We start from the raw sequence: 17,878 nt of genomic DNA, 5'->3' as shown, positions 1-17,878 counted from the left end.
CAAACCGTGACAGATCGAGGAAACTAAGGACACCATTCAACTCGTGAGGTCGAGGCGAGCACAACCATACCATTTTCAGGTAGGAACCTCAACGTTTTCACGTCGAATTCACAAGCCCCGATTTATGTACTGTTCATGCAAAATTTATACGTTGAGTTTTTGGGATTTCTAAGCTCATAGGTAGCTTGGTGGTGTCCCAAGGAGCCTCGGAGTGCTTCGTTGGACGAAATTGGACGTCGGGATCGTCCTACTCGAAGTTGGCCGGTTTTGGTTGTTTGCACAGGTAAGATTTCGTAATTTTTAGCCTTTAAAAGTGGTCCAACGTGATTCTTCTAGTCTAGGGCTTTCTTTTGGTCCAAGAATCATAGAAAATGGTTGAGAAACGAAGGAGATTAGTAAGTTTAAAGTTTTTCCCAGTTTCCGGCGACCGGAGTCCGGCGAGGGTAGGCCGGAGAAGAAAGGGGAATATTCCGTCAAGTTTGACGGAATATTCCTAACGGCAGTGACGGTATCCGGTTAGATTTGACGGAATATTCCGTCAGTTTAACGGAATATTCCTGACGGCGTCTGTTGACACCGTCAGTGTGCCTGGCACGTGGCCGCGCGTGGGGGGCGCGTAGGTCCGTGCCTGTGCTGGCGCGTGCGGGGTCCAAAAATTATTTTAAAAATATGGTTGTGATCCTGAGGTTGTGTAGAGCACGTTGGTATATTCATTTGTCCATTTTGAGCAATGTATGAGAAGTTATTACGAGAAACGGGTTATGTGCTTTAAAGTTAACGTTTTTATAGTTGTTTCGCATTTAGGTGACACGTACCCAGAGGACGAGCGTGCACACGCGAGGCAGGGGGGCTACGACCCTTCTACATACCAGTGAGTGGGCTTTTGTTTTCCGTATATACCTATATACTTATGTTTTTTCCAGAAATTGATTTGAAACATTATACGTTTATATGCCATGCTTATAGTTGCCATTTATTTATGTATTATGAGTTGCATATGTTTATATATGTTTGGTGCTGCGGATGCACAGGTAAGTGCCAGGTGAGTTATGATTTATGTTTACGTTCAGTAGTGATTTGAGAAGCTTAGAGAGCTCATAACCTGCACCCCCGGTGTTAGTGCTCCTGCCCAGAGTTGGGCACAGTCCTTCACGTGTTGTTCACCTCCCGCACCATACGCTCAGCTTGGATCCAAGCTAGGTGCATAGGCCTGTCGTACAGACCACAATAGGTGGTTCCGACTCGTAGGTGACCCGCGATTATTCGCACAGCCTTCACGTGATCGTAGCACTAGAGCGTATATATATGTTACACCCAGGCTTGTCGTACAGACCACTTTAGGTGGTTCCGACTCGTGGGCAGGTTTAGATATTGAGATTGAGATTTGAGCTCTAGATGCAGCCGTACAGGTCACGTTAGGTGACTCCGGCTGCCAGATTACATGATATTGATATGGTTATACCTGGGCACTTGCATATCACTTTGAGATTGTGGCATGGCATATCTTGAGCATGATTGGTATACCCTTGAGCATGTTTTGCATGTTTACACATACGTATATATGTTTATTTTCTGGGAAGTATACAGGTTTTACGGCGAGGGGTTAGAAAGTATTTTGTAAATGGTTTTAGAAAGAATTGTTTTTGCCCACTCACGCTTTTGTTTTGCGCCCCTCCAGGTTCTAGTTGCTTAGCCGTTGCGGTGGTTTCCCTTGTGAGCTTTTCGGCGTTCTGACAGACACTCCACATTGTAGGGTCGCCTTCGGGCGTACTACTGTTGTCGTTTTATTTGGACTGCTATAGACCTGCTCTGAATTTGTATCGCACTAACTAGCACTCATTCTAGTACTTGTATGCTAGTTTTTAATTATTCGTACTTTTATATTACTACTTATTAGCTTCCGCACGTGCACATGGCTACGTCACCTTTGTGTGACGGCCAGCACGCTCCGATCTCGGTCGGGGTGTGTCACCACACCTTGGACTGACACACCAATTAACTCCAGGAAAGTGCATATCATTTGTTGAAAACTTGAAGTGCACATGATTCATGAGTCATGACTGCAAGCGTTGCTGCTCCCACATTGTTTTCATGCAACTGACGAATGCAGTGCCTTGTGTTGTAATTCTCCTGTTTCTTAATTTGCTTTTGGAAAATTAAAGAACACAAAAACACAGCCACAAATCGAACAAATGGCCTACAATCGCAAACAATACAAGTGGATGGTACAAGACTATGAGTATTAATGCGACTTTACAGCATGAGTTTCATTGATCTTTCTAGTGTTCTTCATTAGGTTACTTGGTATTGGAATACAGTCGTGGTTTAATTAATTCATGTTGTATACACGCTCTTTTAAGGTTGTTGATAGAGTGGAAAACAGTGAATTTATATGTAATCAACATGAGATGATTTGGTATTGGAATACGGTCACTGGTTTAATTAATTCATGTTGTATGCATGCCATTTTAAGGTTGTTGATAGAGTGGAAAACATTGATTTTATATGTAACCAACACGAGATTATTTGGTATTAATTGGAATACAGTCATAGTTTAATTAATTCATGTTGTATACATGCCGTTCTAAGGATTTTGTTGTCGATGGAGTATGATGACTACACATGCAATCAACCTCAAGGAAATAAACAACCACATGCAAAAGCAACAATTTATAGTGGTTCAGCTGCTGATTTTGCTTACATTCACTCCGTGATCCCTTCAGAAATTTCATTAACAAAGAATGACAACTTTGTTTACAGTTGAAACCCCATTAGGTTTGGTTGTTGAGAGTATATCTAAAATTGAGGAAGACCGTCACATAAGGAGTTCAGTTACTTCCCATATTGCTAATTGGTTTTGTAGCAGAATTTCAATTTCCTTCATCGACCCTAATAAAACCTAGGTCTTGTGTTCATCCATATTATAACACGTCATGAAATGATTATACCACGCGATTGTGTTCCAACGCCAGCCAATAATTTTTCAACAATTACGGCAGTTGTAGGCAATTCACCTTATTAAGATGCCATGAATTCAACGTCAGGTTTTTCTGCAATTTGAACTTCCCCATTACTAAGTAAAAGGGTAAAGTGCAAGTAGTAACTTTATTGGCATTAGTAATTTTAAAAGGAGACTTTGGATGCGGTTTCTATTTATCAATATTTTTTTATTATAACCTTGTTGGTTTTCTCTGAAATTAATGTGATAATTTATTTCTATTTATGTTACTATATATTTTAAATTAAAAATTGAAATTTATAGTTGTTTATGTTAATGAGATTTTAAATAAAAACCCATAATTTGTGGGATTAAATTAAATTATACTATTGTGTGTGTGTGTAATAAAAAAAAAATTATTGTACCAAAACATGGGTACATTCTTCAAAACCACACAAAAAATAATAATAATGGATATTAGGCTTAATAACATTAGTAAATTTTTTCGATAAAACTTGACATGAATACATTCTCAAAATAAAAGAAAAATAATGTATCCATAGAAGTTTAAAAATGGATTAGAAAAAAATTGATTAGGTTTTATATAAAAAAAAAAAAAAAAAAAATTGGTGCATTTTACATATAACAAATTGGTATATTTAAGAATGGGTACATTTTAAGAATAAAAATTTGAAAAAATTTACATGAATGGGTACAAATAAGATTAAAAAATTGAAAACATTTTTTAAAAAGCTAAGGGTACAAACTTATTCTAATTTTTTATTTATTTTGGAAATGTTTTGGATTAAAATTTAGTTAGGAGTTTATTAAAGGTGTGAGTATTAAAATCCTAAATCAATTACTAATTTTTATTTTAAAAAATTATGTAACTAACATGTAAATTCATTATTACATTAATGATAGGGACTTAGATCAAAAAATGGTATAGAACCAACTCTTCCCTCAAATTTGAAAAAATAAGGGTTCAAAGAATTTTTCCAACCTAAACATGCAGCAGATCGTAGTGATTAAGATTGCTACTTCAACAATGTCCGTGCATAATATAATACAAAATTGCAACTTGATTACATTATTTTTAAGGTTTCCAAGCAAGTGTCGGAGTCTCCATTCCTCTCTAAAACCAGATACCGTCGATTATCAGCGACTGAGTCAGCAAAATATGGAAGAAAGAATTTCGAGATGTGGTTTGGTACTTTGTTTGCATCCTATGTGGGAACCATCAACCTCAAAATCCCCACCAGCACCAAGCCATGCACTCTCAGCCGCATACTACTCTGCACGGTGTCGTTCTCGCACTTGATTCAAGAAAAAGATCTTCCAGCTAGTTGCTCAATCTCTTCCAAACTTCCCATCTACATGAGGTGCAATGGGGTCTGTTGGAATGTGAGTATTCAACCGAAATCTAATTGGTAATAAGGGGGTGTTCAGGCAAAGATTTCTGGGTCTGGTTCCTCGCACAGCTCCCTTAGGGAATGGCAGTTTGTTGTTTGTCGGGCAATTCTTATTGCTTTGTGTGCTGCAAGATACGTTTACAATTAGTTTGAAAGGTGCCTTTATGGGGCCTTTGGTGTAGGTCTTGAGGCTCGCAATCAAAACTAACAAGGGTTTGAATGTGCCACTATTATCTTTGTATAACAGATTGTTGAGTTAAAGTGATTTAAATTGGTTGCTTGCGTCCCAAGTTACTTAAACTTCTTCTTTATCAAATGATTGTTACAGATGGGTTAAGTATGCATTAAGTTCTTTTCTTGCCTTGTAAACAAGGACTTTTAATTCATAGTCTTGTATGTTCAAAAAAGGGATTCAAGGCCTTCCCAACCATTTCCACGATCATAGTTTGTTTTAATGAAACCAAACTTCTTAACTTAATCAGATTCGAATGTAAATTAAATTCTTAAGTAGAAAACAGTTAAAAATAACTTGAATATATGAAGGAAAGTACATTAAACGACAGATCTACTACATATAAGTTTAAACAAAAATGTCACATCCCAGCCCGTGCCCCCACCACATCTCGGGCTCGACTCTACCGTAGCACGATATTGTCCGCTTTAGGCCCCGACCACGCCCTCACGATTTTGTTTCTGGGAACTCACACGAGAACTTCTCAGTGGGTCACCCATTATTGGATTGCTCTCGCGCGCTACTCGCTTAACTTCGGAGTTCCTACGGAACTCGAAGCCAATGAGCTCCCAAAAGGCCTCATGCTAGGTAGAGATGGGAATATACATATAAGGCTTACAGGATCCACTCCTCTGGGCGATGTGGGATCTTACAATCCACCTTCTTTAGGGGCCTGACGTCATTGTTGGCACACATCCAGCCAGGGATTGGCTCTAATACCAAATTGTCACATTCCGGCCCGGGCCCCCACAACATCCCGGGCTCGACTCCACCGTAGCACGATATTGTCCGCTTTAGGCCTCGACCATGCCCTCACGGTTTTGTTTCTAGGAACTCTCACGAGAACTTCCCAGTAGGTTACTCATTATGGGATTGCTCTCGCGCGCTACTCGCTTAACTTTGGAGTTCCTACGGAACCCGAAGCCAGTGAGCTCCCAAAAGGCCTCGTGCTAGGTAGAGATGAGAATATACATATAAGGCTTACATGATCCACTCCCCTAGGCGATGTGGGATCTTACAAAAAGACTCGGGCAAGATTTAACCTTGTCGGGCAAGGTACAACTTCTTGCAACCACTTCTCTTTCGAGTTTGCAGAGGTTTATATGTGGTGTGGGATGAAAAATGAATAGGTTTCACACGAAAGAATCGATACTACAATACTAAGGGAAGGTAGTAGAGCTTTTACACTAGACAATACTAAGGCAAAGTAGTAGAGCTTTTACACTAGATAAAAGATGGATTTTCCTAAGGGAACTATAGCTAAAAAGGACTGGATATGGATAAGATTTAGATTTCTGGGTACGAACTGGCTTGAGAGCAGAGTTTGTATGTTTTTTGATTGGTTGGTTAAGTGTCCTTGTCTTTGGTGTCCCTTTCTCCTTTTATAAACAATTTGGCCTAACCCTTCTTGGCTCTGTTTCTAGCTGATGGCTTTTGGAAGGCAATGAGTCATCCCTTGTTTACTTGTCATGCCCTTAAAAAGTGCTTTTTGGCTGGTGGTGAGTTAGTCTTTGTCATCCATTATTTCAATCATAAGCACATGGCCTATGCCTTAGCTGAAATGGCTTCAATTTGCTTCAGGCCTATAGATTGGGCTTCGGGTGAGTCCTTATTTTCTTTGGCACCTTTGAGCCTTCATGACCATAAAGCTCAATGTTAAATATTAACCCAAACAAGGAGTATTTTAAGTTATCATTCAGCTTCGAAGAAAGTTGAGATTTCATTCTAAAATTATTTAGACATGGACTAACATACTCTGGTGCTACAAATAAAGTTGCGAGTTTACTCTATAAATTCAATTGGCAACATGAAAAATAGCTCGGTTCTTTATAAGCTCATGCATTGACTACTAAATTTTTGGGTGATCATCACAAAACCATGTGGTATTATCAATTTACTCGTGATTCATCAAACTTTTGACGCTATACAATGTACCCAAAAAATATTAACCATGTGGTCGAATTATAACGAACTAACAATTCTAAGGGGGATTTCTTTGTAGCGGCGAGATATGCCATTACGGCTCCAAGTGTTGCATCGACGGAGGCCTTTGTGTTGCTTCGGGCTTGCAAGGTGGGCTCCTCTTTGGGTCTTACATCTGTTGTTTTCGAGTCTGACTCCCTTGAATCTATTGTTGGATTTAACCAATATAAATCAACATTTAAATGGTCTACTACATGTAATAGGAATGTAATATTGGAGAATAATGTTGTTGTGATTTAATCTCTTAAAGATATCAATCCTATATAAGGTGTCTTATATTGGAAATAGGATTGATGGAATTCTTAATTGAATATGATTATGATATTTGACTTGGAGGCTAATAAAGTAGGTATAAGTTTCCTTTATGGCTGGAAACCATAACTTTTAGCCTATATAAAACATCGGTCCCTATAAGCTCTAGAACACACAACATAACGCTTCCCATAGAGTAGTTGGATTCGGCTAGGTGTTTATAGAAGACATTGGTGTTGCTGTGGAATTAGGTTTGTCACTCATTTGTTTGTGTTTTAATTGTATAACCTTATACGACTAACAGTTGGTATCAGAGCCATTGGTTATATAATTAAAACCTATTAAGATTGAAGTTTGATTAAAGTTGTCGAAAAAATTGATGAACTGAGCTTTAAATTTTATTTTATTTTATTTTTTTTAAGCAACGTGTTGAGAGTACATACAATTGTCTTGAAATTTTGTGCAATTTGTCAACTCACATCCGATCAATTGCCGTGAGTAAAGCATAACTGCAGTGATACTTCTTGAACAATTGTATAATTAATATATTGTCGTTATGACCTATTTCCTGGGACCGCATGCCTCTTGCAACCAATTGCATTTAGCTCTGATCATTCATGATAGTTTCAACTAAAACCATTATGTATGAGGTTTTGGCATATTAATAATTAAGAATTATACCTTGCTATTGATTTGTGACATGATTTAGACTTGTATATATGCACTTGTAGAGTGCATCAAATCAGTTATAGTCCTATAATATTCTACGGAATTGGGATCTCTTTTGCATGCAACAATTCCTAACTGCTTATTCCTAGAAATTATGCAGTGTTGAGTCATTCAATTTTAAAGAAGGAAAGTGGGTTATGCTCATGCGTATTGCTTGTGCACTAAAAGAGGATTGGAGCCCATTGCAAGTATGCAATGAATTTATTGTAAAAGTTGGTCTTTCTGCATATGGGGCGTAAAGTTTATAAAATCTGAGCCTGCATCGTGAACCTGTGATTACATGTTGGTTTGATTGCCATATCACTTTTAACTATTCTACATGAATATTCATGTCAATTGCTTCAAGTCGTAATACAACTGTGGCCTAATTAATTTACTTAGAGACTGAATGCAAATTGCTTAATCAATTAGATTTGGATTTTAAATGTGGCAAGCTTGCTACTGTTAAAGCTCTTATCGTATTCGGTTCTGATAAAGGGATGTAAAGAAAAGTTTGATTAGAATGTTTTACCATATACTGCCGATGTGTTCTCAAGTTGTGTGAGCATATGTACAAATTTACATTTGTTCTAACCTTGCATTGGAGAATTTCTTGAGATCCCTCAGTCGAACGAGCCCAATGAAGAGGTTCGTATATACATTAGTATATGAAATTCAGGTATGATTTTACTTTTGGTCTTCATGATAAATTATATAAGGAATGGTTGTGTTGGATTCATGAAGTGTTAAATTGTTCCCGCAAAATTTAACCATGTCGTGACGTCTTTCTAATTGTAGGAGATGGAATTAGTCATATCCTATAATTTATCAATACTATTGGGATATGTTGTGCCTATGATTGTAATAACATATATTACAGTTGTGTTGCAGGGAAGCATATGCTAAGTTTTATGCATGTCAACTATATACATGTCTATTAATGAATTTTAATAAAATTCCTATACATGAAAGTAAGTCATACATATTTTGGCAACATTTGTTAAGCAAATGGCATGTATAGTGTTGCTTGTATGGCTAATTTGGTTCAAGCATGAGATGACATATTTTTAATATGGCCGTGGGTTTTGGACTATAATGAATTGTAGTTTTGTTTCCACTAATATTCACGAGATGTGAATGAACTTTTATGCCATTAATAGAACAAGAAATATGTGTGACTAATCAATCAGGTTTGTCTACAATTTTGCTTTCCTATCTCAATATAGTCATTTAATTGTACATGACTAGTTAACTATGAAAGTGATGCATAACTTACGGATTGACTGAGAATGACATAAAGCATCCAGTGACAAGAACAAGGGTATTATACAAACGAATAAGGTTTGTAGTAATGTGACAATTCTCATTTGTATTTTTATCTATTCTTATATAAGAATTATGGTTGGTCATGTGATTATATATATGTTTACAAAGAAGTGGTGAACATATGAAGGCATGAGATATGTAATCCATTCAAAATATGTGACTTAATTGATAAGCATGAATTTCAAACATGTATTATTGTTTGTGGTTTTTCCTATGCCTAAAGAATTTAAACAGTGCTTTGATTACTAAATTTTTATGTGTCATAAGGGGAGAAGAAAAGAAACTTTTCAAGGCTAATGTATGGCACATATTGGAGATGTTTTCTATGGAAGAAAATAATTTTGGTTGTTCCTTTTATTTAATTTGGTATTTACAAAGCTAATGCATGATTTTAATGCTATGTTTATTAGTTTTGTGTTACGGAAAGAAATATATAAAAGGAAAGGAACATGTTTGACTTAAGAAAACATTTGAGTGATTCAGCTTTTAAATTAAAGGAATGTATTGTTCTTTCCCATTACATAAAGTATTTCTATTAAGTAATTGACTCCATAATGATAAGTATTGACATTCTTGTGGTGGAATAAAACTTGTTCTATATGTGATTAATCTCTTTCAAGTATGTTGTCATGTTTCTTGAGATTAATTTAATGTCAAAGGTAGTCATGAAGGAATTAGTGCCATTTGTTAGCAAGACTCGACCCTTGAATCAGGTTATCATAATTTTGTTGCTTACAATTAATTAATCCATGTGACTTTTGTATTGTTTCAGGACGGAGTTGAACAATGTCTTTTCAACCAAAGCAAGCCACAACGGCTTAATTGATGATGGGACTATGTTTTTGAGTTACTTTGGTCAACTTTGCATCTTAATTAGAATAAAAGGGATAATCTTCTTCCTACAGGTGTGGATTACTTCTTTTAGTTTAATTAAGATGACATAGTATGAGTTTTATTTCACAAAAGTTGTGAAAATCTTCATCTTGCCTACATGTCTTGAAGTTTTTCTTCAAGGTACTTTTGTGACGTAAAATCTAGTACTAGAAACTAGTTAATTTTCTTGCATACAGGCATAAATTAATTTAGTTTCATGAAGTTTATTGGGATAAAGTTCCATGCCATCAGTTACAAATATCTCCACTATGAGCCCTATAATAGGTTGTGGTTTTAAGGCATGGAAACCGTTTGCATCATGATGTATCTTTGTGTCTCTTTATGAGACTTGTTGATGCAAAGTATTGGACCCATGAAGGTTAATCAAGGATTGCTAAGGTACGCATTGTTTAAGTCTTATGCTTGTAAATTTTTTCAATTTGAACTATGATGTCAATTTAGAGGATGAAATTTGACTACTAGAGTTTCCTTTGGACATCGAAATTGAAATGATATGAAATTGAATTTGTTATGGATGCATAAATTCATGGTAGATGCACATAGTTGTTTCTGGAAGATTTAGTGTCTTGATTTAAATTGGATGAATGACATGTCCAATAGTCACCATTTGACCTGAATTTTGGATATGTTCAACATATAGATGTCTACTCTGTGTCGGCAATTTTTGTAATTTTCTGCCATATATTTTAATTATGGTGAATTTATTAGTAACCCATACTCGTATAGACAGTTTTACTAGCAGATTGTGTTGGTCTTTTTGAGACGTGACTTTAGACTACTATTTAGACCCAAAACGGCTCTATTTTTATTTTATGAAGATTAGTATGTTTATTTTGATCAGTATAACTTTGGTAGCAATCAAGCTTGTAAATTAATTATGATAAATTCTAAAGTAAGTGTAACTCATTGCTGAAATTATGTTTGACAACTTTATGTTGGTTGTAATGTCTATTTTATTATGTCTAAAATATAAAGCAGTTTTATTTAGGTACATCTTTGAAAGAGTGTTTGCCCAAGTGGGAGAATTAGTGAACGAAAATTAGGCTTCAAACTCATTAACCTATTTGCAATATAAACTCTAAAGACTTAGTGGGAGTTGTTCTAAAATTTTGAGCATTAAGTGGACTTGTATGAATCTATTAAAGCGTTATTCTATCTTCCATGAATTTGTGTTACTCAAATGTCTATAATATGTTTAAGTTGCACGAATGGATACTTGGTATATGCGTATATTTTTCTGTTATTTGCAATCATTTGGATTTCTTGGTTGATCATTTGTTTTGAGGCTCATAAGGACTTAGCATAAATGTGGACTTATTGATACATATAAGATGGTTGTTGGATGCATGTTTTGTGTAACAGTGGTGAATGTTTTCGTGCTTTGTTGTACCTTTCATTGAGGTAATATGCATTCATTGACTAAGTAAGGCTATTCCCAAAGGCATATTTTCAAAAATATGATTTAAGTATTGATTTGCAAATTAAGTAACGATGTTGCAGATCAGTGGGAGTTTAAGTTTCGTGTTAGTAATGCCTTACATTTGCATATGACCTATAAGGTATGTATAAAATCCATGTATTTATTTTAATCTCCAGTTGGATTCTTTAAGTCACATTTTTCGTGTGCTAGTCAATCATTTGATGAAATATATATCAGATATCAAGTTGTTATCAAATTGCATATTAAATGGCATGACATGGTTTGTGCACTGCCTCGGTTGTGAGGATTTCCATCTTGCCTGCAAATGTTGGAAATCACTATGAAAGTAACCCGTATAATGCATAGATCAGTGTCAAAAACATATTAATTCATCTTGCTCACAAGTGTTGAATTAATTTATTTTATGAAGTTTTTGGGATATTTTACTTGGACATGTGCCTATTTGGTATTTTCAGTTGTGTCTGTTGGCTACAAACATCGTTTGTATTGTTACTGATCTAATGAAAGTGATGCGTGATTGTTTTGGAGATGTATTCACACCTGCAGGTGATGGTGGTTTCATTAGATGAAGGATATTTGCATTGGTAGATTTAAGGCTTCGAAGAAGCATAAAGTGTAGCTTGTGAGTTACAATAAGGTGGACCAGAGATGATATAAAGTAAGACATTTTGGATAATTTAAAGTTTCATCTCTTGATCATAATTTGTGTTTCATGTGAATGAGGATCTTAGCATGTGTGATTATGAAGGTTCTAGGTTGTGTCAATCCTACAACCTTGTTAGTTCCATGTTAAGAAATGCATTTGACAGAAATTGCATTAAGGACGAGATGTAATCACTGTTACATGGCCACTAAAGTAACATTAGTCTCCAATCTCAAAGTATAAACATGAATATTACATTTTGTAGACCAAGTAGGAGAATGTTGGATTTATCCAATATAAATCAACCTTTAAGTGGTCTACTACATGTAATAGGAATGTACTATTGGAGAATAGTGTTGATTGTGATTTAATCTCTTAAAGATATCAATCCTATATAGGGTTGATTGTGATTTAATCTCTTAAAGATATCAATCCTATATAGGGTGTCTTATATTGGAAATAGGATTGATGAAATCCTTAATTGAATATGATTTTGATACTTGACTTGAAGGCTAATAAAGTAGGTTGAGGTTTCCTTTATGGATGAAAACCCTAACTTTTAGCCTATATAAAGCACCGATCCCTATAAGCCCTAGAACACACAACATAACGCTTCCTATAGAGTAGTTGTATCTGGCTAGGTGTTTATAGAAGATCTTGGTGTTGTCGTGCTCCGCTACTTTTATGTTCGACTTCCATGACCGCCGTCGGAATCAGGTTAGTCACTCCTTCGTTTGTGTTTTAATTGTATAACCTTATAAGGCTAACATCTATCTCATGCCTTTCTGATTCAATGGAGGATGGTTGCTGGGAGGCCTTTCTGATCTTGATGAGAGTCAAGGAGTTGGAGAAGTCTTTTCAGAACTGTCGCTAGTCTTGGGTTCCAAGATCAGCCAATGCTGCGCTAGACTCTCTTGCGTCAACAAACAATCCGGAGATGTGTGATGTTATTTGGGTTGATCGACCCCCATCTTCTTTGATGCATGTGCTGAACAATGATGGCTTACCTTGTCCTCATTAATTTATTTTGACAATGTAGGGGCGACGTTTTGCATGGTTGCAGCGTCCTTCCTTCATGTACCCCTTTACACTGTTTATTACTGCTGTGTTAGCTTTTGCTTGCCTTGTTGTAGGATTTCCCGGTACGTTTTGGCATCTTTGTCATGGAATATAATTCTCAGTTACGAAAAAAAAAACCTAACGGTGTGACGTCATACTAAAAGGAATTTCTCAAACTTGGATGTGATCGTACTTGAGGGCCAGAAAGCCCAACAGTTGCCATGTCGACACGTGTCATGCGACAATAACGTAGGCAGAAAGTACATAATCCCCACTTCCCCATGACCATTTCGCACAAGCATTCTGAGCTAGCTGTTGAGCGAGACTCGGAGACTGACAGTGAGAGAGGTCTTTTGTGATCTGGTAAGTAGCTTTATCTAAAGGTCAAATCAAACAATTTTTTTACAACTGATTTAAAATTTTAACTTCTCACATAATTTGGTATGATCCGTTCCTGTTTTCGCAATATTTTGATCACTGCATGAACAAATATTCAGAGATTTTCTCAATTTGTTGTAATTTCAATTTTTAGTATTAAGGTAATCACTTTTGTGTCTGATTTAATGATCCTTTCATTGGGTCTCTTTTGTTTGAGTAATCTAAGGACCCCATGATCTTCAGAGTCTTCAAATTTGCATGATCATAATTTTTGGGTCTATATTTTTTCATAATTTTTGGGTCTATATTTTTTTTATTAATCTGTCAACCCTATGAGCCTGAAAGTCTACGATTTTGCTTGATCATCTTGTTCTGCATTTCATGTTAATTCTTTTGGCTTAAATTTTGTTGATTTTGGACTTGGGATTAGCCAAGTTGGTTACCAATCCCTCTCCACATAGATTAGATTAAATTAATTAGAATATCGAACAAAAATTAATTTTTAGATTTGATTAATTTTTATTTTTTGAAATATTGGTTTGGTTAATGTGTTTCAGAATAAGGACATCAGAGATGGCAACTGTGGCATCCTCGCACTTTGTGTCAAAGACTTCCCATGTCAATGGAGGTTCGGGGTTAGATACCAGAACAAACTTGGGGCAGATGGGTATGTGGAACCAACCCATGACTCACAACGGGCTAAGATCTTTGAGCAATTTGGATATGCTTAGGATGAAGATCCGTTCCAATGCGGTTGCTAGGCAAGCCATGAGGAAATCTGAGAAGACCGAGAGTGATCGGTGTGTGGGGAAGATTGTATGTGGGAATGGCATGAACTTGGTGTTCGTGGGGGCAGAAGTTGGTCCATGGAGCAAAACTGGTGGTCTTGGTGATGTTCTTGGAGGACTCCCACCGGCAATGGCGGTTAGTCAATTTCATAAGTTTTCTGTAATTTTCACATTTCATCTCATTGGGTTTAATTGAACTGATTTTTATTCCTGATTCATGTCTAGGCTAACGGGCACCGTGTTATGACGGTGTCTCCACGCTACGATCAGTACAAAGATGCATGGGACACTGGTGTACCAGTTGAGGTAAGATTTGCAGATATTATATATGCTTCTTATACTTGTTAAGTGTTGCATTATTTCGAAAATGTTTTCGTAGTTTCATGTTTCGGTGAGTAATGTATGCCAGGCGGATATTTTCCTTGAATGATCAGATGTTTTGTGTATATGCAGATAGAAGTTGGTGGTAGGGTTGAAACTGTTCGCTTCTTCCACTGCTACAAACGCGGAGTTGATCGTGTCTTTGTGGATCACCCATCGTTCCTTGAGAGAGTATGAATTTTCTTTCTGTTGTCTAAGGTTGAAAACTGCTAGATTATTGTATGAATGAGGGTTCAGTTAGATCCCTGACTGATGCTTGATTTTCTGGATACAAAGGTATGGGGCAAAACTGGATCCAAAATCTATGGCCCGAGTGCAGGAGAGGATTACAAGGACAACCAGTTTCGCTTCAGCTTGTTGTGCCAGGCAAGTAATGTTCTTTTGTTTGATTTATTTTTCTCTAACTTGAGAAATTATACACTTGAAGGAATAGAAATCAAACTATCCCGGTCTTATTCATCGGAGTATTTCTCCACAAATAGAAAAGATGAATCTTACGAACATGCATGAAGTTCAATTACGATTTTTATGAACTTTCAGGCTGCTTTGGAGGCACCAAGGGTTCTTAACTTGAACAGCAACAAATACTTCTCCGGACCATATGGTGTGCATCTTTCTATTCTTCTCGGAAACTTTTGCTTAACGAAAAGTGTAATTTCATGAAGAAATAGAAATACTAATGATGTATCCATGGGTACCACAATGCAGGTGATGAAGTTGTATTCATTGCTAATGACTGGCACACTGCCCTTCTTCCCTGCTACTTAAAAGCGATCTACAAACCGAAGGGGATTTATGAAAATGCGAAGGTAAGGCATCTCTTGGGTTTGAAGGGCATTTCTTACATGAGAAATTGATCAATGAATTGCAGGTTGTATTTTGCATCCACAACATAGCTTACCAGGGCAGATTTCCCATTTCGGATTTCTCAGTTCTTAATTTGCCCGAAAACCTTAAGGGTTCTTTCGACTTCATTGACGGGTATTGATCTAACATTTGATATAGAAACTCTATTAAGGACTCAACACCTTACTCGTCGAAGTGACAAATTATTCCTCTTTCTTAATGTTCGGTTTGCAGGTATAACAAGCCTGTGAAAGGAAGAAAAATCAATTGGATGAAGGCCGGAATACTAGAGTCGGACAGAGTTGTAACTGTAAGCCCATTCTATGCACAAGAACTTGTTTCTGGAGAAGACAAAGGTGTGGAATTGGATAACATTATTCGCAAGACCAGCATCACTGGTATCGTGAATGGAATGGACGTACAAGAGTGGAATCCGGCCACAGACAAATACTTAGATACCAAATATGATAGCACAACTGTGAGTAACTCCTAAGGATTTTTAATTCCTTGAAGAATGGGGCAGGAAAAGAGACCATTTTACTGATCTGAATTGTATGTTTAGGTACTGGATGCAAAGCCTCTGGTGAAGGAGGCTCTTCAAGCAGAAGTTGGGTTGCCAGTTGACAGGAACATCCCTGTGATCGGATTCATTGGTAGGCTAGAGGAGCAGAAAGGGTCGGATATTCTAGTAGAAGCTATCTCAAAATTTGTCGGGGAGGAGGACGTGCAGATAATAGTCCTTGTAAGTATCTGTTGAGTTTGCTTCCTTCGGCACTTTTCTGTTGGCAGTAGGCGTAGTTTGATTGAAGGATATGTTCTTTCTTTTAGGGGACCGGCAAAAAGTACATGGAGATGCAGATAGAACAACTAGAGATCAAATATCCGGGCAAGGCTGTAGGAGTTGCAAAATTCAATGTCTCGCTAGCCCATATGATCATTGGCGGCTCTGATTTTATGTTGGTCCCAAGTAGATTCGAACCCTGCGGTCTCATTCAGTTGCATGCTATGAGATATGGAACGGTAAGGAGCTAGATCACTCCCACTTTGTTCTCATTTGATATTTGCACCGCTAATGTCTTAAACTGATGAATGCAATAACTTCAGGTGCCTATTGTTGCCTCAACTGGTGGACTTGTCGACACTGTCAAAGAAGGTTTTACTGGATTTCAAATGGGAGCTTTCAACGTCGAAGTAAGTCAACGCTTGGCTTGCATCTAAGATGCACAATTTTACTTCTTTTCTATGCCCTACTTATATAACATCATAATGATGAATTGTCTCGTTTGATTTTTTTTTTAGTGTGACGAAGTTGATCCAGCAGATGTAACTGCAATTGCTACTACTGTCAAAAGAGCTGTTGCAACTTACGGTACTCCTGCGTTGAATGAGATGATCCAGAACTGCATGGCCCAAGATCTTTCGTGGAAGGTTAGTTTAACACGGAGTTGCTAAGCAGCTCGTTGAGACAAATAAGTTGAGTTTAATTTTTGGTTCTGCAATCAGAACATTAATTGAAAAGTGTTGTGTTTTGTTCAGGGACCTTCGAAACAATGGGAAAAGCTGCTGTTGAGCCTGGAAGTTGGTGGCAACGAACAAGGCCTTGAAGGAGAAGAGATTGCTCCTCTTGCCAAGGAAAATATTGCCACTCCCTAGAGCATTAGGTTTCGGATATTAACGTATAAGCTAGCATGCTAACTTCCACCTGTGGCAACGGCTGGTGGTTCGTGTAACCTTCAGCTGCAAGAGAGAGCCATATGCTTGGTGGTGGAAATCCAAGAGATGTTATTCTGTCAATTAAGTTCGTGGAGTTGAATAACATAATGAATCTGCCACGGCTTTGCTGCGGTCGTGAAGACTTGGACAACAAGTTTTTTCTGTTCTTGTACGTTTTATACGTCTTGCAGGCAAATAAAAAATGCAGATCACTTGTAGGGTTCTTATTCTTTTCCTATTGTATGCTTGCAGTACATTTCATCTGAATACAAGATTTTGATGCATTCGTGTAATTTTCAGCATTAATTCCCGAACAAGAGAGGGTACCTCGTTGCTTCTTGTAAAGAGATTACAACCGATTGTTGAATAACAACTCAGTATGTACAAATGTAACAAAAGATTAAGAACCAAACAAACTTAGAGCTGCTTAGACCACACAAATTTAAGCCAAAACTGGTCATCCTGCCATGTCATTACAGACATTAGAACACAATGACGATGTTTTAGTGGAATCTTAGCTACTAATAGCGTGGTCTCTGATAAGCTGTGTAGAGATTGTACTGTGTCACAACGGCATATAAACCCATGTGTTATTATCTCGCATCACATATAAATCCGGTAACACTTGAGATTTTCCTCTTTCATAAAGGTGTATGTCTACTATTGAAGTAAGACATGCGAGTGGGTCAGAGAAAGTCTCTCAAAAAGGCCTATGACTGAGAGATCAGATTCCTCTGGTGGATCCAATAGTCCAAATTCAATCACAGCTAAGTTGTTTGATCATCCAAGTGTTTCGAATCCATTTTATACATTGAGCACCCGAAAAGCACACAAAAAACAGAATCAAGAGAACATTTTTGCAATGGGAACAAAATCAAAGCACT

The 17,878-nt window shown here is 37.1% G+C and overlaps 1 protein-coding gene across 1 annotated transcript; it reads left to right on the top strand.

Moving 5' to 3' along the window:
- The first annotated feature begins 13,177 nt into the window (after positions 1-13,177).
- Positions 13,178-17,321, top strand: LOC137713243 (granule-bound starch synthase 1, chloroplastic/amyloplastic-like). Its single transcript, XM_068452527.1, has 14 exons — positions 13,178-13,251; positions 13,824-14,190; positions 14,280-14,360; positions 14,508-14,606; positions 14,712-14,801; positions 14,976-15,039; positions 15,144-15,244; positions 15,307-15,416; positions 15,516-15,759; positions 15,844-16,023; positions 16,110-16,301; positions 16,386-16,472; positions 16,581-16,709; positions 16,818-17,321. Exons 2-14 carry the CDS (start codon positions 13,840-13,842, stop codon positions 16,932-16,934), a joined length of 1,845 nt encoding a protein of 614 aa, XP_068308628.1. The 5' UTR covers positions 13,178-13,251; positions 13,824-13,839; the 3' UTR covers positions 16,935-17,321.
- Positions 17,322-17,878: the final 557 nt, after the last annotated feature.

The sequence above is a fragment of the Pyrus communis genome, chromosome 13, assembly GCF_963583255.1.
Source record: "Pyrus communis chromosome 13, drPyrComm1.1, whole genome shotgun sequence".
Classification (NCBI taxonomy): domain Eukaryota; kingdom Viridiplantae; phylum Streptophyta; class Magnoliopsida; order Rosales; family Rosaceae; genus Pyrus; species Pyrus communis.
This window is presented reverse-complemented; position numbering and strand designations above follow the sequence as displayed.

What these genes read in the sequence shown, in the direction of transcription:
- LOC137713243 (XM_068452527.1), top strand. Translation starts at nt 13,840, where the DNA reads ATGGCAACTGTGGCATCCTCGCACTTTGTGTCAAAGACTTCCCATGTC. An exon ending in GACTCCCACCGGCAATGGCG is followed by an intron (nt 14,191 to 14,279) that starts GTTAGTCAATTT and finishes ATTCATGTCTAG; the next exon opens with GCTAACGGGCACCGTGTTAT. An exon ending in GGATTTATGAAAATGCGAAG is followed by an intron (nt 15,245 to 15,306) that starts GTAAGGCATCTC and finishes AATGAATTGCAG; the next exon opens with GTTGTATTTTGCATCCACAA.